Below are 21,800 nucleotides of genomic sequence, written 5' to 3' on the forward strand. Positions count from 1 at the left end.
TGGTTCACAAGCCCCCTGTTCACCTTAGCCCTGGAGAAGCCATGCTGTCATTCTCAGTGTTGCTTCTGTCCTCCCAGAGCAGTTCCTAAGACAATAACTATCCAACATCAAAGGGTTGGCAATGGCTACATTTTCACAGACACTAAAACGACTTCAAATGACATCTCCTAGTGAAAGAATGGAAAGATAACCTAGGGAATCATATCTATACTTTCTTTACCCAATCACATAAGCCACTTGGATTTTCTGAGCAGAATTTTTTAAAGGCACTAGATATTTTACCCTTTTTGTGGCTATTGTAAGTGGAATTGCATTTACAGTAGTCACGAAAAGAATAAAATACCCAGGAAAACTTCTTAACCAAGGAGGTGAAAGATCTTTATAAAAAGAGCTAAAAACACTGCTGAACAAAATCAGAGACGACAGAAACAAATGGAAAAACATTCCATGCTTATGGATTGGAAGAATATCATTAAAGTGGTCATACTCTTCAAAACAATTTACAGATTCGACACTATTTCTATCAAACTACAAATGTTATTTTTTATAGAAGTAGAAGAAATAATTCTAAAATTCATATGGAACCAAAAAAGAGTCCTAGAGTATCCTAAGCAAAAAGAATAAAGTCAGAGGAATCATGTTACCTGACTTCAAATTATACTACAAGACAACAGTAATCAAACCAACATAGTATGGGTTCAAACACAGACACAAAGACCAATGGAACAAAATAGAGAACCCAAAAATAAAGCCACACATCTACAGTCATCCAAAGTCCATAAAGATAAGCAATAAGGAAAGGACTCTCTATTCCATAAATGGTGCCAGGATAACTGTCTAACCATATGCAGAAGAATAAAACTGAACCCTTACCTTTCACCATATACAAAAATTAACTCAATATAAAGACTGAAATAGGAGACCTCAAACTATAAAATTCTTAGAAGAAAACCTAGGAAATACCCCTCACGACATTGGCCTTGGCAAATAATTTATGGCTAGGTTCTTAAAAGCAACTGCAACAAAAACAAAATTTGACAAGTGAAACCTAATTAAACTAAAGAGCTTCTGTATAGCAAGAAAAACTATTGATGGAGTAAACAGACATCCTACAGAATGGGAGAAAATATTTTCAAACTTTGCATCCAACAAAGGCCTAAGATCCAAAATCATAAGGAACTTAAATCAATAAGCAAAAACAAAATAACCACACTAAAAAGTGGGCAAAGGATATGAACAGATAAATCTCCAAAGAAGATATACAGTGGACAACAAACATATGAAAAAATGCTCAATATCACTAATCATCAGAGAAATGTAAATCAAAACCACAATGAGGTACTATCTTAGAATGGCTTTTGTTAAAAAGTCAAAAAAACAACAGATGCTGGCAAGGCTGTAGAGAAAAGGCAACGCTTATACACTATTGTTGGGAATGTAAATGAGTTCAATCCCTGTGGAAAGCAGTTTGGAGATTCCTCAAAGAATTTAAAACAGAAACATAATTCAACCCTGCAATCTCATTACTGAGTATATAACCAAAGGGAAATAAACTGTTCTACCAAAAATCACATGCACTCATATGTTCACCGCAGAGCTAATCACAATAGCAAAGACATGGAATCAACCTAGATGCCCATCAAAGGTGGACTGCATTAAAAAATGCGGTATGTATACATCGTGGAATACTATGCAGCCATAAAAAGGACGAAATCATGTCCTTTGCAGCAACATGGATGCTCTGGAGACCATTATCCTAAGTGAACTAAAGCAGGAACAGAAAAACAAATACTGCATATCCTCACTTATAAGTGGGAGTTAAAACATAAGTACACATGAACATAAATATGAGAACAATAGATACAGGAGGATACAAAAAGGGGCAAGGGATGGATGAAAAACTACCTATTGGGGACTATGCTCATTTCTTGGGTGATGGATTCAAACAAACCCCAAACATCAGCATCACACAATAGACCTTTGTAACAAACCTGCACATGGACCCCCAGAATCTAAAATAAAAGTTGAAAAAAAAAGCACTAGAGATATAACTTTGTAGCCAGCCGTGTGGCTAGAGACGCCCCACAATTTTTTTCTTTAATAAGTTATATAAATAGGTTGCTTTTATTGTAGGAAGTATATTCTCTTCTGGATAACGGTTTGCCAGTTCTGTGGCTCCTTTTTGGGGCCACCCAAAGCTTTTGATTGGGCATGCCATTTTTATTCTCCTTAACGTAGCTGTGCGCTATTTGTTGTAATACCCAAGTCAATAAGGGAATGACAAAACAAAACAAAAAGCTAAAAGTCATTCATCTGCGACTATAACTAACTATATAAAATTCAAAAGAGAATAAATAACTTTTTCCAGTAATTTCATTTGGGGAGAGTAGAATGAAGCCTCATATCCCCAAATGCCTATTATCACCTCCAAACAAATTTCAAATTAGTTTTGGCCCATCTATGTCTTAAGAATAGTTTTCTAGTACAGTGGGCTTTCTATTATTTTGCCTTTCCTCTGGATCTCTGACTTTCTTTTCTTCTCTTGTCCAAAATATTGGTCTAAGAAATCAGAATGTTAGAAGGAGCTAGATACAGATATAGATTTAGACATATGATGTATAGACAATATAGACAGATATAGACAGTTGATATGAATATGGATGGATATGTACATGTGGATTTTTTAAATTCCCCTAGATTACATAAGTGATAGACATTTTTAGGTACATAAATTTCACTATTTTATAGTAGCTGTCTCAACTGTTCTCATATAGAATCCTAGGATTCAGTAGCTCAGACCTTGTAAATATATTTGCCTTGTGACCACAGGTAAGTCTTAACCCTCCCCTTTTATCAATCTCCTCTGTTGTAAAATGGGGTAAGTCACTGCTGTGGTTTGAATGTGTCCCCTCCAAACTTCATAAGTTAAAACTTCATGGCCAATGTGATAATGTTAAGAAGAGGGGCCATGAAGAGGAGATTATGTTATGAGGGCTCCTCTCTCCTGCATGGGACTAAGGCCCTTGTAAAAGAGGCTTCTCACAGTGCTCAGCCCTTTTTTCCTCCTCTGCTTTTCACCTCACACTGTGAGGACACAGTGTCCCTGCTCTCCCAAAGATGCAGAAAAAAAAAAGGCACCATCTTGGAAGCAGAGATGGACTCCTCACCAGACACTGAACCTGGCTATCTCCTTGATCGTGGATTTCCAGCTTGCAGAACTGTGAGAACCACCGATGCCTGACCACCATTGCAGGTCTGTTGTGAGGAGTAAAATGAAATAATGTAAGTGAAAGTAAGTATTTTGAAAGTGGAAAGTAGTATATAAACAGAAGGTTCCATTATCTTTAATCAAAACCACTACAGAACACAGGCATTTTTCATCCTTATTGTACAACATAAACAAATTTGAACACTAAAAATGAAATCAGCCCAAAGTAAAATGTTAGAAATGACAATGAGTCATTTTTCACAACAAATAAATTGATTTTCCATAGATGTTCTTTCCTATTGCATATAAAGGCCTATATCCATCAATACCTAGGTCCCTTGTTTTGACACTGAGTATAATTACGTTTCCTCACATAGCTGCTTGGCTCAAGTTACTATCAGAACCTGAGGCCACAAAATTTCCTCCCTATTACCAGAGGGATATGCCAGGATTTATAGTAAATTGTGGTATTACTAAGGCATTTTCTTTAATTAATTAAAAAAATACAAGTCATTCTTTTTAAGAATGTGATCTCAGACTATAATGTAGGCTATGCCTACACCTTCCAGTTCAAACATTCTAACTTTTTACAATCATCATTTGTAAATAATGCTTTCAAACATCTGAATTGACTGAAGATTACCAGACACTCCACTCTTGCAGATAAGAACAACTTCCAGAAAAATCAAGATAGATGCCAGATCTTCCATTAAGCCTTCATGTTATCTTTTTAACCCTCAGAACAAGCTATATTATACCAGTGTTAAATTTCTAATTTTTGATCACTGAACTATGGTTATGTGAGATGTTTACATTGGGGCAGTGGTCAAGGAATACAAGGGAACTCTTTGTACTGTCTCCTCAACTCTTCAATATTTCTGTAAAGATTTTAAAATTTAAAAGAGTTAATAAAACAAAAATTTTACAAAATAGCATCCTTACAACCATAAGTCTGGAAACTAGGCCTCTGAGAGATAGTCAATTGCCTAAAGTCAGTTGCCATTTCCACTAATTGATACCACCAATTCATTCTATAAAGTATTTAAGTAAGTTTGTTTATACAAAATGAAAGATAATTATAACAATGATAAGAGCTGACATTTCTACAGCAGTAATCACATGCCAGGAACTGTTTTAAGAACTTGACATAGATGAAATCAGCATCTATATCAAATTTATGATGTAGGTCCTATTCTAACTTCCATTTCTCACAGCAAAACTGAGATGTCAAAGACAGCAGTAACTTTCTCAAAGTCACACACCTAGCAAGTGGAGACACACAGTATACAAGATGACACTCAAATGATATGAAAGAAAAGAAGGAAGTGAAATGAGTCCAGGAGGGAGACAATCTGGGAATCCGGTCATCAGTATAATTTTCAGGGTGCACTCAACCCATGCTGGCGGCTACATTATCACAAAGAGATGGGCGAATATGTTTGATTTAGAACTGACCAGTGTTACTCCTATGGATTCTCATATAGGATGCTGAAACACACGAGGTAAAGACCCTAAATCTCATACCTTTTGAGGAAATGACGGTGAGTTTCATGGTGAAGAGTCTTATAACTTCATACACTATAGGCAGCTAACATCACAGTCATGAACATTTCTGTAAAAACAATTCTGTAAGTTGTCAGTATTATGTTCTCCAGGCACACAGTTCTCCCCAGTCAGAATTAATCCAGGGAAGGCTTTCAGAATATCTGGATATACACTGTTTCTCTCAGCTGTGCCTGTGATAAATATTGCATGGAAATGATTTTGTGATTGTGCTCTCTGCCAAGTTCCTAAAGCACAGGGTCCTACTTGTCTCAATAAACAAATACCCATATGCCTTAGTATTTCTCTAAAGAGGAAGTCACACTTTCCCTTTCATATTATCCTCTTATACCTGCTGGAACGCCTTATAAACAAAGAAACCCTATTTATCAATAATGATGCTGACTGGCCCTTCTGGATAAGTGAATTTTCTATTTACCTGAAGTTTCCAATTTAAACTTGCAGCCTGATCTTATTTTAGCTTTTAATTACAATGCACTCAAAATATACTGCTACTTTCCTTAATCCATTCTAACTTAAATTTTAATATTAAAATTGATTAATTAAAATCAATTAATTAATGGAACATAATCTTGACAACTGAGAAAAACTAGACTTCTCCTTGCCTGTGGTTTTCTACCAGGAGCAATACCACCACTCCTTATGGAGACAATAAAAAATATGTGGGCCATTTTGTTTGCCATGATGATGAGGGGATATGACTGCCAATCCATGGAGGAGTGCCAGAGATGCTAAATATCATTAATTGCAGGACAACAAGGAAAAATACAAAATTTTCCTGTCCAAAATGGCAGCAGATGGTCCACAGAGCTAACCTCATTGCAGAATAGTGAGGAGATTCCCCTGCAGAAGCCCTAAGCGCTGGTCCCAGCCTTTGTGAGTATGCCTCTGGTGATACTGAGCTCATTACTCACCATTGCTAGGCAGCTAAAATGGAACATGTATTCTCATGTTAGGCCAACATCTGTCATCTTTTTATTTGTACCTATTTGCCCTCTGGAACAACACAGAAATAACTACCATTCCTTCTCAATGAATCCTTATTTAAGTATATTTAATGAACTCTGATGTAATATTAAAGACCACTTTGGTGTCTCGAATTTTGCTTGCTTTTTACTAAACTTTCTCAAACTTCTCAATATGGTGTATTAGCAGCTCCGCTATCACCCTCCTGCAGGAATATCTCTACGACGAAGGAGTGAAAAGCTGTTTATCCCTAAAGAGCTGTCTCCCATCTTCTTTGTGATTTCACATATCTCCTTTTTCAGAGACTCTGCTTCTCTCTCCTCCCAGTCCATTCTGATGAATAAATTCTACGCTGCTTAGCTGTCTGAATATGATCAAGATTAGAATTACAGTTGCAGGGAAAACCAGACAAGTATGTACTATATATCTAACTTAAATTCACTTTGTGCCAAAGGGAAATGTGTGTGGGCTTTATGGTTTCATTGTACTGGTGATCTCTCTTGCTCTTAGCTCACACTAGGGAAACAAAAGGCAATATGCTTAGTGTATGGTTAGGAATAGGTTTCATGAGCCTAGCCCAGTGAGTTGGCACAAGTGCCTCTAGTGCTGCATTGAGAATAAATCTCAGGCCAAGTTGGACTTTCCCAAAAAATAACATCTTAACTATTGAAAGTTATTGCATAGTCTGGTACAGGGCAGCATCGATGTAGCTGGTACAGGCGACATGCATTCACCAACATTCATAAAGTAGAACAAGCACTGGTTTGGAGTTCTATAACTGGAGTTCAAACTTCTGGTATCAGAAATTACTAGTTAAGTGACTTTAAACCATCAACATCTCTGCCTACAATTTCCCCATCAGTAAATTTGGAATAAAAAATAACAATAATTTCCAATTGGGCTATTATGTGAATCAATTGAAATAACTCTTTCAAGTTCTATAAACATTAAGTGTACCTTAATATATCAGACACTCTGGTATCATGCCTAGAATAAAATGATAAATGAGTCAAGGTATGTGCCCTTGAGAAGCTGAGTCAAATGGCAGAAACAGAGAAATAAACAGATAATTTTAACATAATACAGTAAAGGTATTGATAACTGAATCACAAACTGTTATGAAAACACAAATGATAAGCAGTCCATCAATTATAATGATTTCTGCAGCAACTGGTACCTACTCTGATAGAAACTGGCTTTAACAGTAAGGAAATAGATTGTCTCACATAACAGCCAGTGCTCACACTGTGGATTCAGTGGCTCAACAATATCTTCCAGGACCCAGAGTATCTTTCCATCTCTGACCTACTATACACAGTAATGCCTTTATCCTGAAGCTACATATCCTGTTATAATAAGATGGATCACAGCAGCAACTAAAACAACACCCTTCCTTGTTCAAGTCCCTCTTCTCATATCTTGTTGACCTAAACAAATTTAACGTTACCCATTTCTGAACCAATAACCTATAAAGGAATGGAAATTACTATGAATGGCTGTGACAAATAATCTTGGGCAGGTGACAAACATAATATTCACTTGAGATTCTAGACTAGCATAAAATAGTTGGAGTGGGAGTGAAGAAAATGTTTCTTGAAGGACACCAATTCAAGTTCGTAAAGGATAAATAAGAATTAGCCAAAGGAAGAAGAGGAGGATAAGCATCTCAGGCAGGGGAACAACATGACTGTGACTGTGGAAGCAAATTACCATAGAGGTAACAGAGGTAAAGCAGCACTGATTATGAGCTATGGCATTTCAGAGCACAAAAAGTTACACACTATGAATTCTTGATTCATGAATCAGTTAAAATATATGTATATATTAATTTAGTAATTCAAAAAGTATTTGATTATAAGATTAAGTAAAACAAAAATATTGATTTTGCATGGGGTGGAAGGGGCTTTCTACGAGGGCTTTTTGATCACTATATTTCCTGAAAGCATTTGAATAGGTACAGAATGTGTAAACCTCTGATTACTTTTCCTTATCTAGTCATATTGGTCATACCACCAGTGTAAATTTCTCAATCATAATGGAGAAGTGTTTTATCCATGTTCGTTACGTTTTTTTGTGTCTACATAGAGGGAAAACCAGTAAATGTGTCAAGAGTAATGAGCCAAGGGTCCTATGAAACAGCAAAATACCACTTTAAAATACATTTCAGAAAGTGAAACAAAACTGTGTCCCTGTGACTAATGCTACAACTAATCCCTGTATTGGCATTACAGCGGAATACAATAGGGAATAGAAAAACTTAGGACCTGTCTGAAGGGAAGATGAAAAGGATAGCAAAGGTGACAATCTCACATTAATTCTCACTGAAAGGTTGGGTTGACCATTTAATCACATGAGCTATATTTTGAAATATCAGTACAATCTAGGACTAATTTTGCTTCTTGAATCATATAGAATGGGAACAGAAAGTCGATTGCCTAATAAGAATTTCCAAAGAGATAGAAAAAGGAGACAGCACTCCTATGAGAGACACAGGCACAACTCCGGAAGCAATTTACTCTAAGCTATTTCTAAATATTAAAGTTTGGAAAAAACAGATAACATTTAGTCTGATTGTGAAATATTGGTGGAGTACTGATGGGAACAGTCATTTATTTAGGCCCCTTTTTAAAGGAGAAAAAAGACAAAAGCTATCTTGCAATGTCTATGTATGCAGCAGGGTAGAAAGTGGAAGTAATTCAAAATACAATGCCTGTTTATCAAGACAACATACAGTAAATATATTTAAACCCGCATTGCAGTTCCTCTCTCTTTAGCATTTAAATTGATTCACCAGTTTACATCTACTCCTACCTTCACGTCAAACGTGGATGGGGAAACTCTGATTAGAATGAGTCTCTATTTTTCTCTTTTGGATTTCCTCATTGCAAAACATTATTAGTTTCATCTTTAATTTCACTGCAAGACAACTAAATGAAAGGGAACAAGGAACTTGGCTATAGAAACTTTCTAATTTAATCTCCCTTGCAGTCTGATTCCTGTAGCGTGAACAGCACAGCCTGATCTTATTGGCACTTTCAACTGCAATGTCAGGTTCATTTCAAAATTTAATACAACGTATTTGTCATCACCACATTTCCTTAGGTAAAGACACTGACACCAAACTGCTACCAGTTGGTGGTCTGCAAAAGACAGCTTGCTGAAATGAAAATTCTCTCCTCTAAACCTAAATAACTCATCTCACATATTACGTGTCTTCTGTTCCTGCAAGAGAACACTATTGCTTTCCACTATTTGATCATTTAGTAATTCATAGGTAACAATAAAGAAGTAAAAAAAAAAAAAAAAAAATTACTCACTGCTTGCTTCTGGAACATTCCAAGAATTTCAAGAATAACTTCTTCGGCAGGAAACAAGAAAGAAGATTAGGACCAATACTACTACTTTTTTTATTTTTATTTTTATTTTTATTTTTTTTTGAGACGGAGTCTAGCTTTGTCGCCAGGCTGGAGTGCAGTGGTGCGATCTCGGCTCACTGCAACCTCCGCCTCCCAGGTTCAACCAATTCTCCGGCCTCAGTCTCCTGAGTAGCTGGGATTACAGGCACGTGCTGCCATGCTCAGCTAATTTTTATATCTTTATTAGAGATAGGGTTTCACCATGTTGTCCAGGATGGTCTCGATCTCCTGACCTCAAGTGATCTGCCCACCTCGGCCTCCCAAAGTGCTGGAATTACAGGTGTGAGCCACCGCGCCCCGCCCAATACTACTCTTGATTCTAACTAAGTGTAACACATGCCTTGTAAGACACGCTCTAGCCTACTTCTCTGTTATATTCTAACATTATGAAGCTGCCCACTGTCCTTCATTGGCTTACAACTGTGTTTTTCAAAGTCTGGTCCCTGGATCAACACCAGCATCGCCTGGGAAACTGCAAGAAATACAAGTTCCTGAGCCCTATTCCAGCCCTACTGAATCAGAAACTCTGGGGTAGGGGCTGGACACATGTGGTTTTACAAGCCCACCAGGTGATTCTGATGCCCACTAGTTTTAGAACCACCGATCTAGAAGAAACAAGATAGAGCACCATGTTTCCCCTACATTTCAGACCCAATTTTCCTATACAAGTAATTACCTTAACACCCAGTAGAGGTCTGTTTATCTTTTTCTTTTTCAGAACTATTCCAATACAATCTGGAATCAACTACATAATGAAAATAAGAATAACCTAGTCCCCCTCCAGAGTCATACATGACTCAATAGTTGAAAAACAAGACTCAAGATGATGATGTATGTTACCCAGATTGCTTAACTGGAAAATAAATGGAATTCAATGTTTTTTATGTTTTCATAGGGAGAACAGAAACAGTATATTGAAGCCCTTTGAATAACGGCAAATAATGAATAAAGACTGAGGGTTGTTCAAAATATTGAATGATCTCTCATGAGATACTGTATCATTTCTGCTTTGAAAGGTAATTCTTTAAAAAACTATCATCAACATGGTTTGATTTGAATTGGATTTTGTATCTCCTATAGGAATAGACTGACTAAATATCTTTCCAAGCATCTTTGTTTTAGTTTGAGCTGTGTCATAATGAAACTCTGTGACAAAGATTCCCAGACAAGTACTTATTGGGAAGCCACGCCAGGCAGCCAGTCAAAGAGTGGGGAAGTGAGGCAGGAAAGGGAGGAGCCTGGTAAAGAGTAGGTAATCAATAAGGAAACAGCTTCAAACATACATCTCCGGGCTATTCCAACCAAGAAGAAAGAAACTGGGTGTGTATCAACAACTCTCAACCAATAGTTGAAGACTGCTCCCTGGGGTTGCCAATTCCCTAGCAAGGCTGCAGTGGACAGAGACATTTCTTAGACAAAGAGATGTAGGTGATATCAGCTAGAATTTCAGGCTGACACCCACAGAAATGGGAAATGGCCAAGGGGATCTGGGCAGGAAACAACAGTGTGTGCTACAACCCACTACTTCTGACTATTCCAAAAGGCCATTTCTCTGAATTTGCATTGCTAATACAAATGCATGTCCATGTTTATTCTCCCATTCTTCAATTCTTCCAAACAGGTGGCAAGATGTTGGCAAGATAAGATTCCCATCCTTATATAAAGGTAAGTGGGAGTTTTTCCTACACAAATAAAAAATTGATAGTATAAGAGAAAATGATAGTTACTTTCTTAAAAAAGAAAAGAGATATCCAATTACTATTATCCCTTCCAAAATGCACACCTTAATAAACTGCATACTTATTTTAACCAAGTTGCCATTTCTCAAAACTTTTAGAAAACCCACATTTTAACTTTATTTTAGAGCCTACTAACTTTATTTTAGAGCCTACATATCCTCAGGGGTGAGTCTAATTTTGTAGCATCTCTTTAATAGGTTGATTCACTGCAGGAATATACCTATGTGAAAAAGAAATATCTGATGAATAATCTATTCTTCTTTCATCCTAAAATACAAGAAAATAAATATTGTACTGAAATAGCATTTAGAACATCTTATAAGCAAAAGCAAAAACACACAGAGCAGAATTGTAAAGCAGCATCTGTTAACAACATGAGATACAGCATAATCGAAGGGTTTAAAAATAAAGTCAACACAAAAGGAGTTCTCTTTAGAATTCTGGTGAATCGCAAAATATTCCAAAAAATGATTTTTATTTGAATGGAGTCTGACATTATTCTCACAGGTAAGCCAAAGAACATTTTTGAGATCTAAAAATGACACAAACAAACAAAACAAAACTTGCAACTCCAATCATAGATTTAAAATCATTTTTAAAATGTTTGCTCCAACTTAGGTAAATGATTATTCTAACACTTTCCACTAGTTGAAATTCTCCTTGAAAAGGTACTTACAGTGTTAGAGCTTACAAGTACATGCCATTTTAGCCAAGATTAAAGGTAACATTCCTGGAGTGTTCAAGGCCAATGATTTAAGGCAAGGACTCCTAGAAAAATACCCTTGAAATAAAAAGCAAAGCCACTTTAATGATGCAAAATCATTCATAGTGCTGTGCAAATATATACACTGCTTAAGAAAAATATTTGCATGGAAAAGGTATAGTGCAACTGTGAAAATAAAAAACCTTGTATGCAAGGGAGTGTTTTTGGCAACACTGCAGAACTGTAACTCCATGCACCTATCAACATGTGAACTTCGTTTTTTGTGATCTATTATACTCTTCACCAGTGTGGGCATTTACCTTCCAGAAGTGCAGATTGTATGTTGCATTATCCCTGAATCAAGATGTTTGTGGAAACATATATACACTTTTTTTTTTTCAAGATAGCCTATTTGGCAAATTATGGGGCAAAGCAGGTGGTGAGTGTTCCAGGTCTGACTGCTTCAGCAGGCAGACAGGTGTTTATCCAACGACCCCGTGGAGTCTTCTGCCCACTTTGCATTGTGGACACATGAAAGATGATACACAGTAGTCACTTGCCAGCCACTGGGAACACTGTCTACTCTCCTGGCATGATGGGGGTTTTTCCAACTTGCTTTTGAAGATGTCACTTGGTGGTAAACTTTCATCAATCGCCAGTGAAATCTGGCAATAACGAACCAGTTATATGTTTGAGAATCGATATTTAAAATGCAGTGAGTAAATCTGATATTCTAAGGGAGAATTATGTTGGGCTTGCATTTTTGAATCTCACTCCATTTACATTTCAAGTGCCTACTTTGAAGTGAGAAAACATCCTTGTCAATGAGACAAGAATAACCTATGCATATTCTACTCTCTGTAAATGTCTATTGACCCATACAATGATAAGATGTTGTGCAGAGGACAGAAATCAAAGCTATTCTACCAATCAGAGACTCAGAAATCAGATTCCAAATAAGAACACTCATTTGTACAATCTATTATGCAATTTTCCTCCTGAAAATAAATATCACTGACTAACATATTGTTTGCTATAATTACGGGCTTGAGGGAGAAATAGGAGCTTCAGTGGCACTGATAGTATTGCCAATAAATCAAAGTAGAGAATGGAACAAAGCAGAGATAGCTGTAGAATTTAGAGGTGACTACTCAAATCTAAGATAACCCAAAGTAGACCACATTCTTAAACTAATCCACAAAGTTTAGGCACACCAAAAATTGCTATTTCCAAATACTCCCTGGTTTCAATGTGACATAGATTATATATTTTTGAAATTTGTAAGCTAATGGTCTAAACAAACTTCTGGGGAAGAGCAGTATGTCTTCCTAGCAGCTAACAAGGACACCCAACAAGACACTATCAAGAGTCCTACAGAATCTTGGTCACGCTTATGTAGAAATCTCATGGTTCCACAATTTGAATGGGACATAGGGATGCTGAATGTTCCTTTCTGAACACCTATATGCAGGATATCTGGAAGGAGATCATACGTAAAAGCCTAAAAATGGTAAATAAGCCAAGTTATCCTTAGAAATTACAGTAGGCCTCAAGTCTGAGTAGATCTAATGTAAGTGGTTTTTTAAAAAATCAAAAATAATTTCTTTTGGTCTCATCTGTTAAATTCAAAATAAATTCTGAAAGAAAGTGTCTATGAAGCAATTAATAAACCAAGAGTAATGGGGGAAAAATATCAAATGTTACAAAGAAAAAAAAAAGGAGATCAAAGGACACTGTATATCTCAAACCTGTCTTTCTCCATTCATTTAAATTAATGTCAACTGTTCTGTCAACTCCTGTAGTTTTATGGAAAGACCCTGACAATATGTAGGAGTCAAACAGGAGCACTTCTCTGCCAAACTTCTATCATCAATCACCCAGATTCACACTGAAGCTGAATCACAAAAAGTGTAACCAGACCACATTTTCAGTTTCACACGGAACAAAAGACAGCGTCAGCCACCGGGAGGCCAAGCATGTTCCCATAACCATGACCATGGTCATTGCCCCACAAACGATGAGGGAGTCATTCAGGTATTTAAAAACCACAAAGACTTCATGGAGCTGATATGAACAAATATTAATTCCCTCTTCTGCACACGTAAGTTCGGAGTGTAGGTCAAAAGTTGAAAATTAGTCATTTCACAGGAATAAGCAATAAAGCTCTAAAACTGCTGTAAAATAGTAAAGGTGATGATTGTAGATGGTTCAGTATAAATTATGAAAAAAGTTCCTAGCCAAGTGGACAGAGATAACATGACAACCCTCTAATATCTGCTGTGAGATAACAAGGCAAGAGAGTCATTTATCACTGGGTTCCAACCAAACCAATGATCTTCCTGTTTCCTTAGCTGGAGTTGGGAAGGAAGAAGTAGTTTTGGTTATTCTAATCCTCCTTATTATTTCCATTTTTAAAAAGAATGCTCTTTGACCAATTATTCAGGACAGGGTAGAATAATAATTGTACTTTAAAATATACATAAAATAAGTTTATGACTTTTTTGAATGGTTACATGCCATTCAAAAAATCATTGCCACTTCATTAATCATTGTTATATAACTAATTTAACTCTCACAGTCTTAAGAGTGAGAGGGGGGTTTTATTACCCCACTAGTCAGCTGAAAGAAAGGATGCTTCCAAGTTAAATAAGTTTCCTGAGATCACCTAGCAGGTGAGTAACAGAGTTCAAACTGCAACCTGTCTAGCTCTAGAACTCACGTTTTAAACTTCCATACTTCACTTCTTACTCCAAACTCAACAAAGAACACTTCTGTAACCACACAATTCTCCAGCACCACTTGGACATCCTACAATTTCCCTCAACTATAACACTATCTATTTGGAGTTAGCATTAGATCCCACAGGTTATGGGTTCAGTCCCGTAAGACTGCCCCTCACTTCAGATGCCCATCACAAGTCCCAGACTGTCGCCAGTGCTTCTGACCCATGGTTATACATCGGGGTTCCCACAACTCCTTCCTCAGGTCCTATAATTTCCTAGGATATATTACAGAACTCAAGGAAATATTTTACATTTATTGGTTTATCATAAAGGATATTACAAAGAATATACATGAAAAGTCATAAGAGATTCATGAGGAAAAGATGCACAGGACAAGGTATGGAGGACAGAGTGCGGGGCTTCCATGCCCTTGCTGGGATCTGCTACCCTCTCAGCACTGCCACGTTTCCAGCAGCCCAGAAGCTCTCTGTACCTCATAGTTCAGATGTGTTTATGTAAGTAGGATCAATTATTAACCCAATCTCCAGACCCTCTCTTCTTTCCAGTGGGTGAACTGAAATCCCTAAGCTTCTAATCATGGTTTGGTCTTTCTGGTGATCATCCCGCATCCAGAAGCTCACCAAGCATCACTTCATTAGAATAAGGCAGGCCTCGCACTCAGGAAATTCCAAGGGATTTAAGAGCTGTGTCAGGAACCAGGATCAAAGACCGACTATTAAAATAAAAGATTCTCCTAGCACCCCCGTATCTCAGGAAATTACCAGAGTTTTAGTAGCTCTGTGATAAGGAGCCAGGGATAAAGAGCAAAAAAATATGTCTTCTTATAAAACACAACATCACACAAACAAAAGGAATACAAAAGTGATCTGTTACTAAACTGCACATATGTTACCACGATTCAAAAATTATATGATAATATCCACAGGAGTTGCTATTAGTTTTAACACTCTGCTGTAGCTAATACAATCTGTTGTTGCCCTCTAATTAAACAATCCCCTGGTTTCCACAGGTAACCAATTATATCACCTGACAAAATCTATACCTGTGTAATTATGCTAATGATTGAAAAGAAAGAAGGAAGGAAGGAAGTAAGAAAGGATGAAGAGAGGGAGGGAGAGAGAGAAAGGAAAAAGGAAGGAAAAGCTTTGTATCAACCCTGTGTGGATGCTATTATCCATTCTGAATCTCTTTTGTGATTTCCTTCTGTTCTATGAATTACTTAGCTGCATAAGTTCAAAACACTTCATCCCACATATCATGAGCATTATAAATGGGGCTTCTCATGGCAGAGCTGATTAATAAATATACATGATATTCTTCCAAGGCACTGAATTTTTTTAAAGTTTTGGATCAAGGTTTAACATGTCACTTTTCTTACTTCCACATGACTTACATGTTTTCTGAATCACCTTTCATTTCAAACAACCTACCAGGTGCTGGCTGATCGAGGAAAGACATCATTGTTAATAGTTTTGTAAATCATGACAACTTGTATTTAAAAACAGTTCTTTGGAAATGTTAGTATTGTGTCTATAGCTGACTCAACTCTAACGTTATATAAATACAAATCCACTTAGTTAGTCTTGTTTGGTTGTTTTTTAAACTTGAAGGATGTTTCAGTCCTGGATTCTTAACAAGGTGGTGCTTGTTTATAATATATGAAGGCATGTTATACATTGGCCTTTACGTGTTTTGCATTGATAAGTTGAACACTATCCAAGAGATTTGTTTCCTAATTTTTTTTTTGACAAATTAAAAACTCTTGAGAAATCTCTAGGTTTGCTGTACTGTATTTAGGTACAATCAAATGGTGTTCTGTCGTGGAGTATGTGGCCCCATATTAAGTCATGGCATCTTACTTTGCAGCAATGTGTCACTTGATGTAAACATAAATATTCAAGGATAAAAAAGGCTGTGCTTCTCTTCCTCATAAGGATGATCTATTGAAGGGTGGCCATGTGTTATTTGGCTGATACTTAACATCCTAACACCTCTAATGGGTCACTGGGTCATACCGTGGTCATTCTGGCAGACGGCCTTCAGAATGCGATGTCCCAGGCCACATTTTCCATGATCAGGGAAACAGATCCCTTCTGATGCCAGCCATCGGTAGCATGTTGGATCCTCACAAGGAACAGACTCCACCAAATGAGGGCAATGCCCTGCAGGTCCTGTAGATTCCATGAGGACATGGCGCTGCCTCGTTCTAAATCCTAAAACGAGACAGAAAACGTTTCACAGAATTCCACTCTTTTCTAGTAAAGGAAAAGAAGCAGCTGGGTGAGAGATGAAAACTTTTATTCAAGTACTCATCGGTCTAAGCATGTATTATCTTGATGTGTTTTATTCTGTGTGAAGTGAGAGGATGAGATGTGGGGAAAAAAAAAAAGGGAATGGGAAAGAATAAAAGCAGGAAATCTGTTTTCCAAGAGTTTACAACTTAGGAGTTGGAGAAGTCAGACATAATTCAATGGAATAATAAGTAGCATAAGTCCCATGGTATCAATAAACCAGTAAAAATAAATGGAGACTCAGAAATGATCTAAATATAGATTAATCCACATTTTCTTTTTGCTGTTGATTTTGACATTCTTGTTACGCTGCATTCAGTTGAAATACATCACCTCTTTGGCATCTCCTTGGTGCCCGACCATTCACAACTTCCTGCTCTGAGATTTATCTGCATCATGTCACTGAGATTTATACATCAGTCTGCCTCGTAAAGACAATATCTCTTTGGAGTTAACTTTCCACCCAGGCTAGACATGGGTCCATGATTGTTATTCTGTTTAAAAAAAATGTACTAGGGGACTAGGGCCCCAAAGTCCCAGCCAGAGACTGTAATAAGAACATAGATGTGTTTTACATGCTATGGGCCCAGAGTCACAAATGCAAATCAACAGGAGTCAAGTAGGTACACACATCGAGGCAAATGGGTCAACCATGAGACTGCAGCGAGTGTTTGGGTCAATGGGCCTGCTCTAAAGTGCCTGACTACTATTCAGCTTCTATTGACTCTCGGCATTAGATCATGAACCCTCTGTTAGCAGATCCTTCCATTTGTCTAAGAAACCAGAAAACCCTCTATTTTTAAATGATAAAAATGAATGCACAATTTTTAAAAAGTAAAGTGACCTAATAAAGAAGGACTGAGAACCAGATTAAACCCTTTAGTCCAAATTTTCAATCTCTGGACCCCATGATATAATATTACTTCTAAAGGCTACGTCTACCTTCTGTGGATCTCATATCTTCCACCGTTTCTATTCCAAATTTAATCAACAGATTTAATTCTTTTAATTCCTTTTTCTTTCAACATAACCAACAGTTTTGCATGAATAACATTTAAAGAAATTGTTATTCATTTATTCCTCGGAGTAAGTAAAGAAAATGAGAGAGTTTGACAGCGCAGAGAACATTCAATTCCCAGAGTGAGGGCTGCATACCCCACCACCCTTTCCACAAGGGGAGGGGAGAAGGATAAGTTAGGGAGCATGAGAGGTAACATCTCTCTCACGAAAAAGTTACACACCTCAAGGTATAGTTGGAGAAAGACCACCTGTCTTAAATAGCACAGCCAAGGAGCCTAGAACACAATGAACACGTGGTTTTGGGACATAAGAAAAAGTGGCAGGGAGGTTCTGGGTTATCTTAGACCAAAAAAACAAACAAACAAACAAAAAAAAACCCTCAAATAAAGCACTTAAAAATCCTTAAAAATACTAAGTATTTTGGCAAAGTACAGGGCTGGGCAAGAATTTTAGGTAAGGATTTTTAAGTGCTTTATTTGCATTTGTTTGTTTGTTTTTTGGTCTAAGATAACCCAGAACCTCCCTTTAAAAGATACTCCTAGACTCTTTAAGGATTAGACCTTAGGAAGAAATCATTCAGCCAGTCAGAGGCTATATTCTCATGGCATTAACACTGTTAAGATCAGGGCAGTTAAAAAAAAAAAAAAAAGGCTTCTCCTGTGCTTTATACCTCCATACCTCCAAGTCTATATCATTAACTAGCCAAATAAAATTGACAGAAGGGCTCAGTTTCCTTCCTGGGCCACCTTGAAAAGAGATGCATACAGGGCTCTAAACTTCATTTGATGAGCATCAAACTCCAATGACCTACAAGCTCTCGCTTCCGCAAAACTCGAATTACCTCTATTGTTATATGTAACATCTGCATGCTGCTTATTTATTGTCTTATATTTTTGCTTGTTTTGATTTTATCTTTGAGCAAGACATGGCACGAGTCACCATGATTTACACGGTTTGACAGCCAGCCCAGACTTGAGCAGAGAAACTTAGCAGTCTTTACGAAGGATTCTGGGTGTCCTATTATTTGGAACCTAATGCCACTGAGGGGCATGTTCAGTTTTCCTCCATAAATCAAGTTGCATCCATCTTGCCATAAATCTACAGATTACATCTCCTCAGTCAATAAATTCCCTCAGTCTTTCATTTGTGCTGCCCTTGTCCTGACTCTAACTAGGATCAAATCACAGCACAAGCTCAGCATAAAACAAAAACCTTGGATTCTCTTGGTAGCACTTAACTTTAATCACACATCGCTGTTCATGCCTGCAATAGTCATCAGGCTTCTCCCAGGTGCTTCTGTTCTGAAAGATATACAATTGCCAAGTCCACAGTGGCTGGGGCCAGCCCACCAGTCATCTTCATATACTGAGTTTCATATTAATTAGACGATATTATTCCATAAATATTAACTGACATTTGCACATCACTTTCCTGTACTATGGGAAGCCACAGGAGGAACTGGACACGTGTTTTCTTCTCAAAGCGTAAAACTCAACAAGGGAAAAAAGCACATGCATAAACTAATATTCACCCTTTACCAAGACTGGGACAGTAACTTTATTACTCTAAATGAATAAAGCCTCAAAACTCTGTTATGTTACTATTCCCATTTTGCATGTGTGAAAACTAAGATGCCACTTTATTACTTCTCCAAAGGTGCATTATTACTGATTAAATGGATGGGTGTGAAAATCAGCAGAAGTCTTTCAGAGTCATTGCCTCCTCACAAGAAAGGATTAAAGTCAGCTCCTGTGGATATAGTGTTTTCGCTACACTTTATAAAGTGAACCTGAAAGGCACTATGGTTTATTTGAAGGTACTAAAGGTGAGTAGATTGGACGGTGGAATTTTAGATACTGGGTAGCAGGGGAGAGTCATAATTATCACTTCCTGACTACAGATTCAATTCACCTTTAGTGAAACTAGTATCTGCAGGGTTTATTTTTTTCTGTGACCCCAAGAATTATGATTTAGTATATAATTCTACAAGAGACAATTAGAAAAGAACTGATACTGGGTTGGGGAAAGAAAAGGGAAGATGAGCAGATGGCAGAAAAGGGGTCAGTGTTTTTTAATTGAAGCCACGGAAGAATTAAAGGAGGCTCAGGAGGGTATATCCAGGTCTGAGGGCTGTATTTCTGCATGAGTTAGTAGACCAGAAGTGTACACATGAGCTATCTACGGGCAATGCTATGTCTCAACACTGACTCCACTGGGACAGGTGTGAAGAAAGTCCAGCAGGTTTCAGCCTGGCCAACATGGTGAAACCCCATCTCTACTAAAAATACAAAAAAATTAGCTAGGCAGGGTGGCACATGCCTGTAGTCCCAGCTACTCGGGAGGCTGAGGCAGAATTGCTTGATCCCGGGAGGTGGAGGTTGCAGTCAGTCGAGATCGCGCCACTGCACTCCAGTCTGGGTGACAGAGTGAGACTCTGTCTCAGAAAATAAATAAGTAAATAATAAAATAAAATAAAATAATAAAAAAGAAAGTCCAGCAGATTAAACAAACAGGACAAAAGCTTATTCTGTCTTAAGTACTCCATTTGCTCTTCCTCTCTGGTAGCCCTGAACTTTGGGTAACAACTCTGAGTGAAAGAATCTGAGCAGATTGAAGCTTCCATCCTAACCCTTTAGAAATCAACCACTCTCCTGCAGGGGTAGTATTTCATAGCATCATTATTAGTCTACAGCCTGGTGTAAATACAGAAACTAAGAAGACATATTGATAGGGTGATGTCAGCATGAGAACTCCCAAAGCTTAGAATGAGAAGTTAACAGAACCCCCCGACCTACCCCAAACACATAGACACAGAAAAAAAAAAAAAAAAAAAAAAAACTGTCACTTAGCATATACTATCTATGAGAAAGCAAAATGATTTCATAGACTTCGCATTCAATGGAAAGGCTATCTAGCAGGCAAAGATGGAAAATGGAAATGTCCCCCATTTTTGTTATGTAAGATCTAAAACATGTCAGCATTTTCCAACTTTAGCATGTTATCGAATTTGTTTAAGAGCATAAAAGACTGTCTTCAAAAAACAGTCATGGCTTCTCAGTTTCAAAATATCTTGTCTTTTGGGAATTTTTAAGGACTTGGATGCTCTCATTGAGGGAAGGAATCCCTGAAGTCCTGCCACGTAAGCAGCTGGCTGTTGTGACACCCTATAGGGAGCCTCCAGCAAATTCCTCTTTAGAACAACTTCAGTGGGCGATTCTGCCTTTCTAGTATATGTCTGAAAGGGACAAGGATGTCATATAAATGTGTGTCTATATGTCAAGAAAAAATTTTAAAAATGCTTCATATCTATCTGTAGAGTTTGTCTATGAGTGTTTCAGGCTAATTCTCTTCCCTGTATCTCTAATTATAACACTCTGGGAGTGTATCAAAGAGAAAGCAATAAATGATAAAACCTGACCTAATTTAAATTCCTCTGAAAGGCATCCTAGCTTCACTTGACAAGCACCAACCTGCCGATCAAGGTTCTCTTGTCTGCCTGTCATGACACCATGGAAGGGTGTGAAGGCTGTGAACATCAGCTGATTTTCTAATGTACTCTGAATAGCCGACAGCCACAAGTCTTCGATTCCTAATGGAAGGATTTCTGATTAAGAATAAAAGTCATGTAAAGATAATTTCTATAGCAACTAATTTCTTCTATTTGGTAATAAAACATTTCCTACTTTCCCATTCTTTTCTTCTTTTTTTCTTAATGTGAATGAAGGAAATGTACCAGAGCAATAACACAATGACTGGGAAAGCCTAGACAGGAGAAAAATGGTATTCTCTCCTACTTTCCACATTTTTTTTTTTTTTTTTTTTTTGGCTGTCGTTTGCTTGCTCTTCTCTTAAATAGTCCATCTTTCTGGGTGTGTGTGTGTATTTTTTAAGAGTATGAAATATCTAGGAAGGTATAAATGTCCTAGATTTCTGCTAGTGGAATCACTGCATTTTAGAGTAGGGAATTCAAATGTGAAGCTAAACACTCCCGCTTATATCCCCGAGTTTTGCAATGTTTAATGCATTAGCCCGTGTACCCCAGCTTCTGTAGAATTCTAAAGTATCTTTAGTTTGTACCAGTCAGTGATCCTGGCAGAACTCACAGTAGAATCATGGGACAGAAACCAAGACTGAGGGGGATCTCAGACCT

At 37.4% G+C, this 21,800-nt stretch overlaps 1 protein-coding gene across 1 annotated transcript in view; it reads right to left on the minus strand.

Moving 5' to 3' along the window:
* Positions 1 to 21,800, minus strand: part of THSD7B (thrombospondin type 1 domain containing 7B) — a 790,054-nt gene that overhangs the window by 482,659 nt on the left and 285,595 nt on the right. The window contains exon 6 of the mRNA XM_050750933.1: positions 16,355 to 16,552. Within this exon, the coding sequence (XP_050606890.1) occupies positions 16,355 to 16,552 (198 nt within the window). The remainder of the gene's footprint in view (positions 1 to 16,354; positions 16,553 to 21,800) is intronic.

Source organism: Macaca thibetana, chromosome 12 (genome assembly GCF_024542745.1).
Source record: "Macaca thibetana thibetana isolate TM-01 chromosome 12, ASM2454274v1, whole genome shotgun sequence".
Lineage (NCBI taxonomy): Eukaryota > Metazoa > Chordata > Mammalia > Primates > Cercopithecidae > Macaca > Macaca thibetana.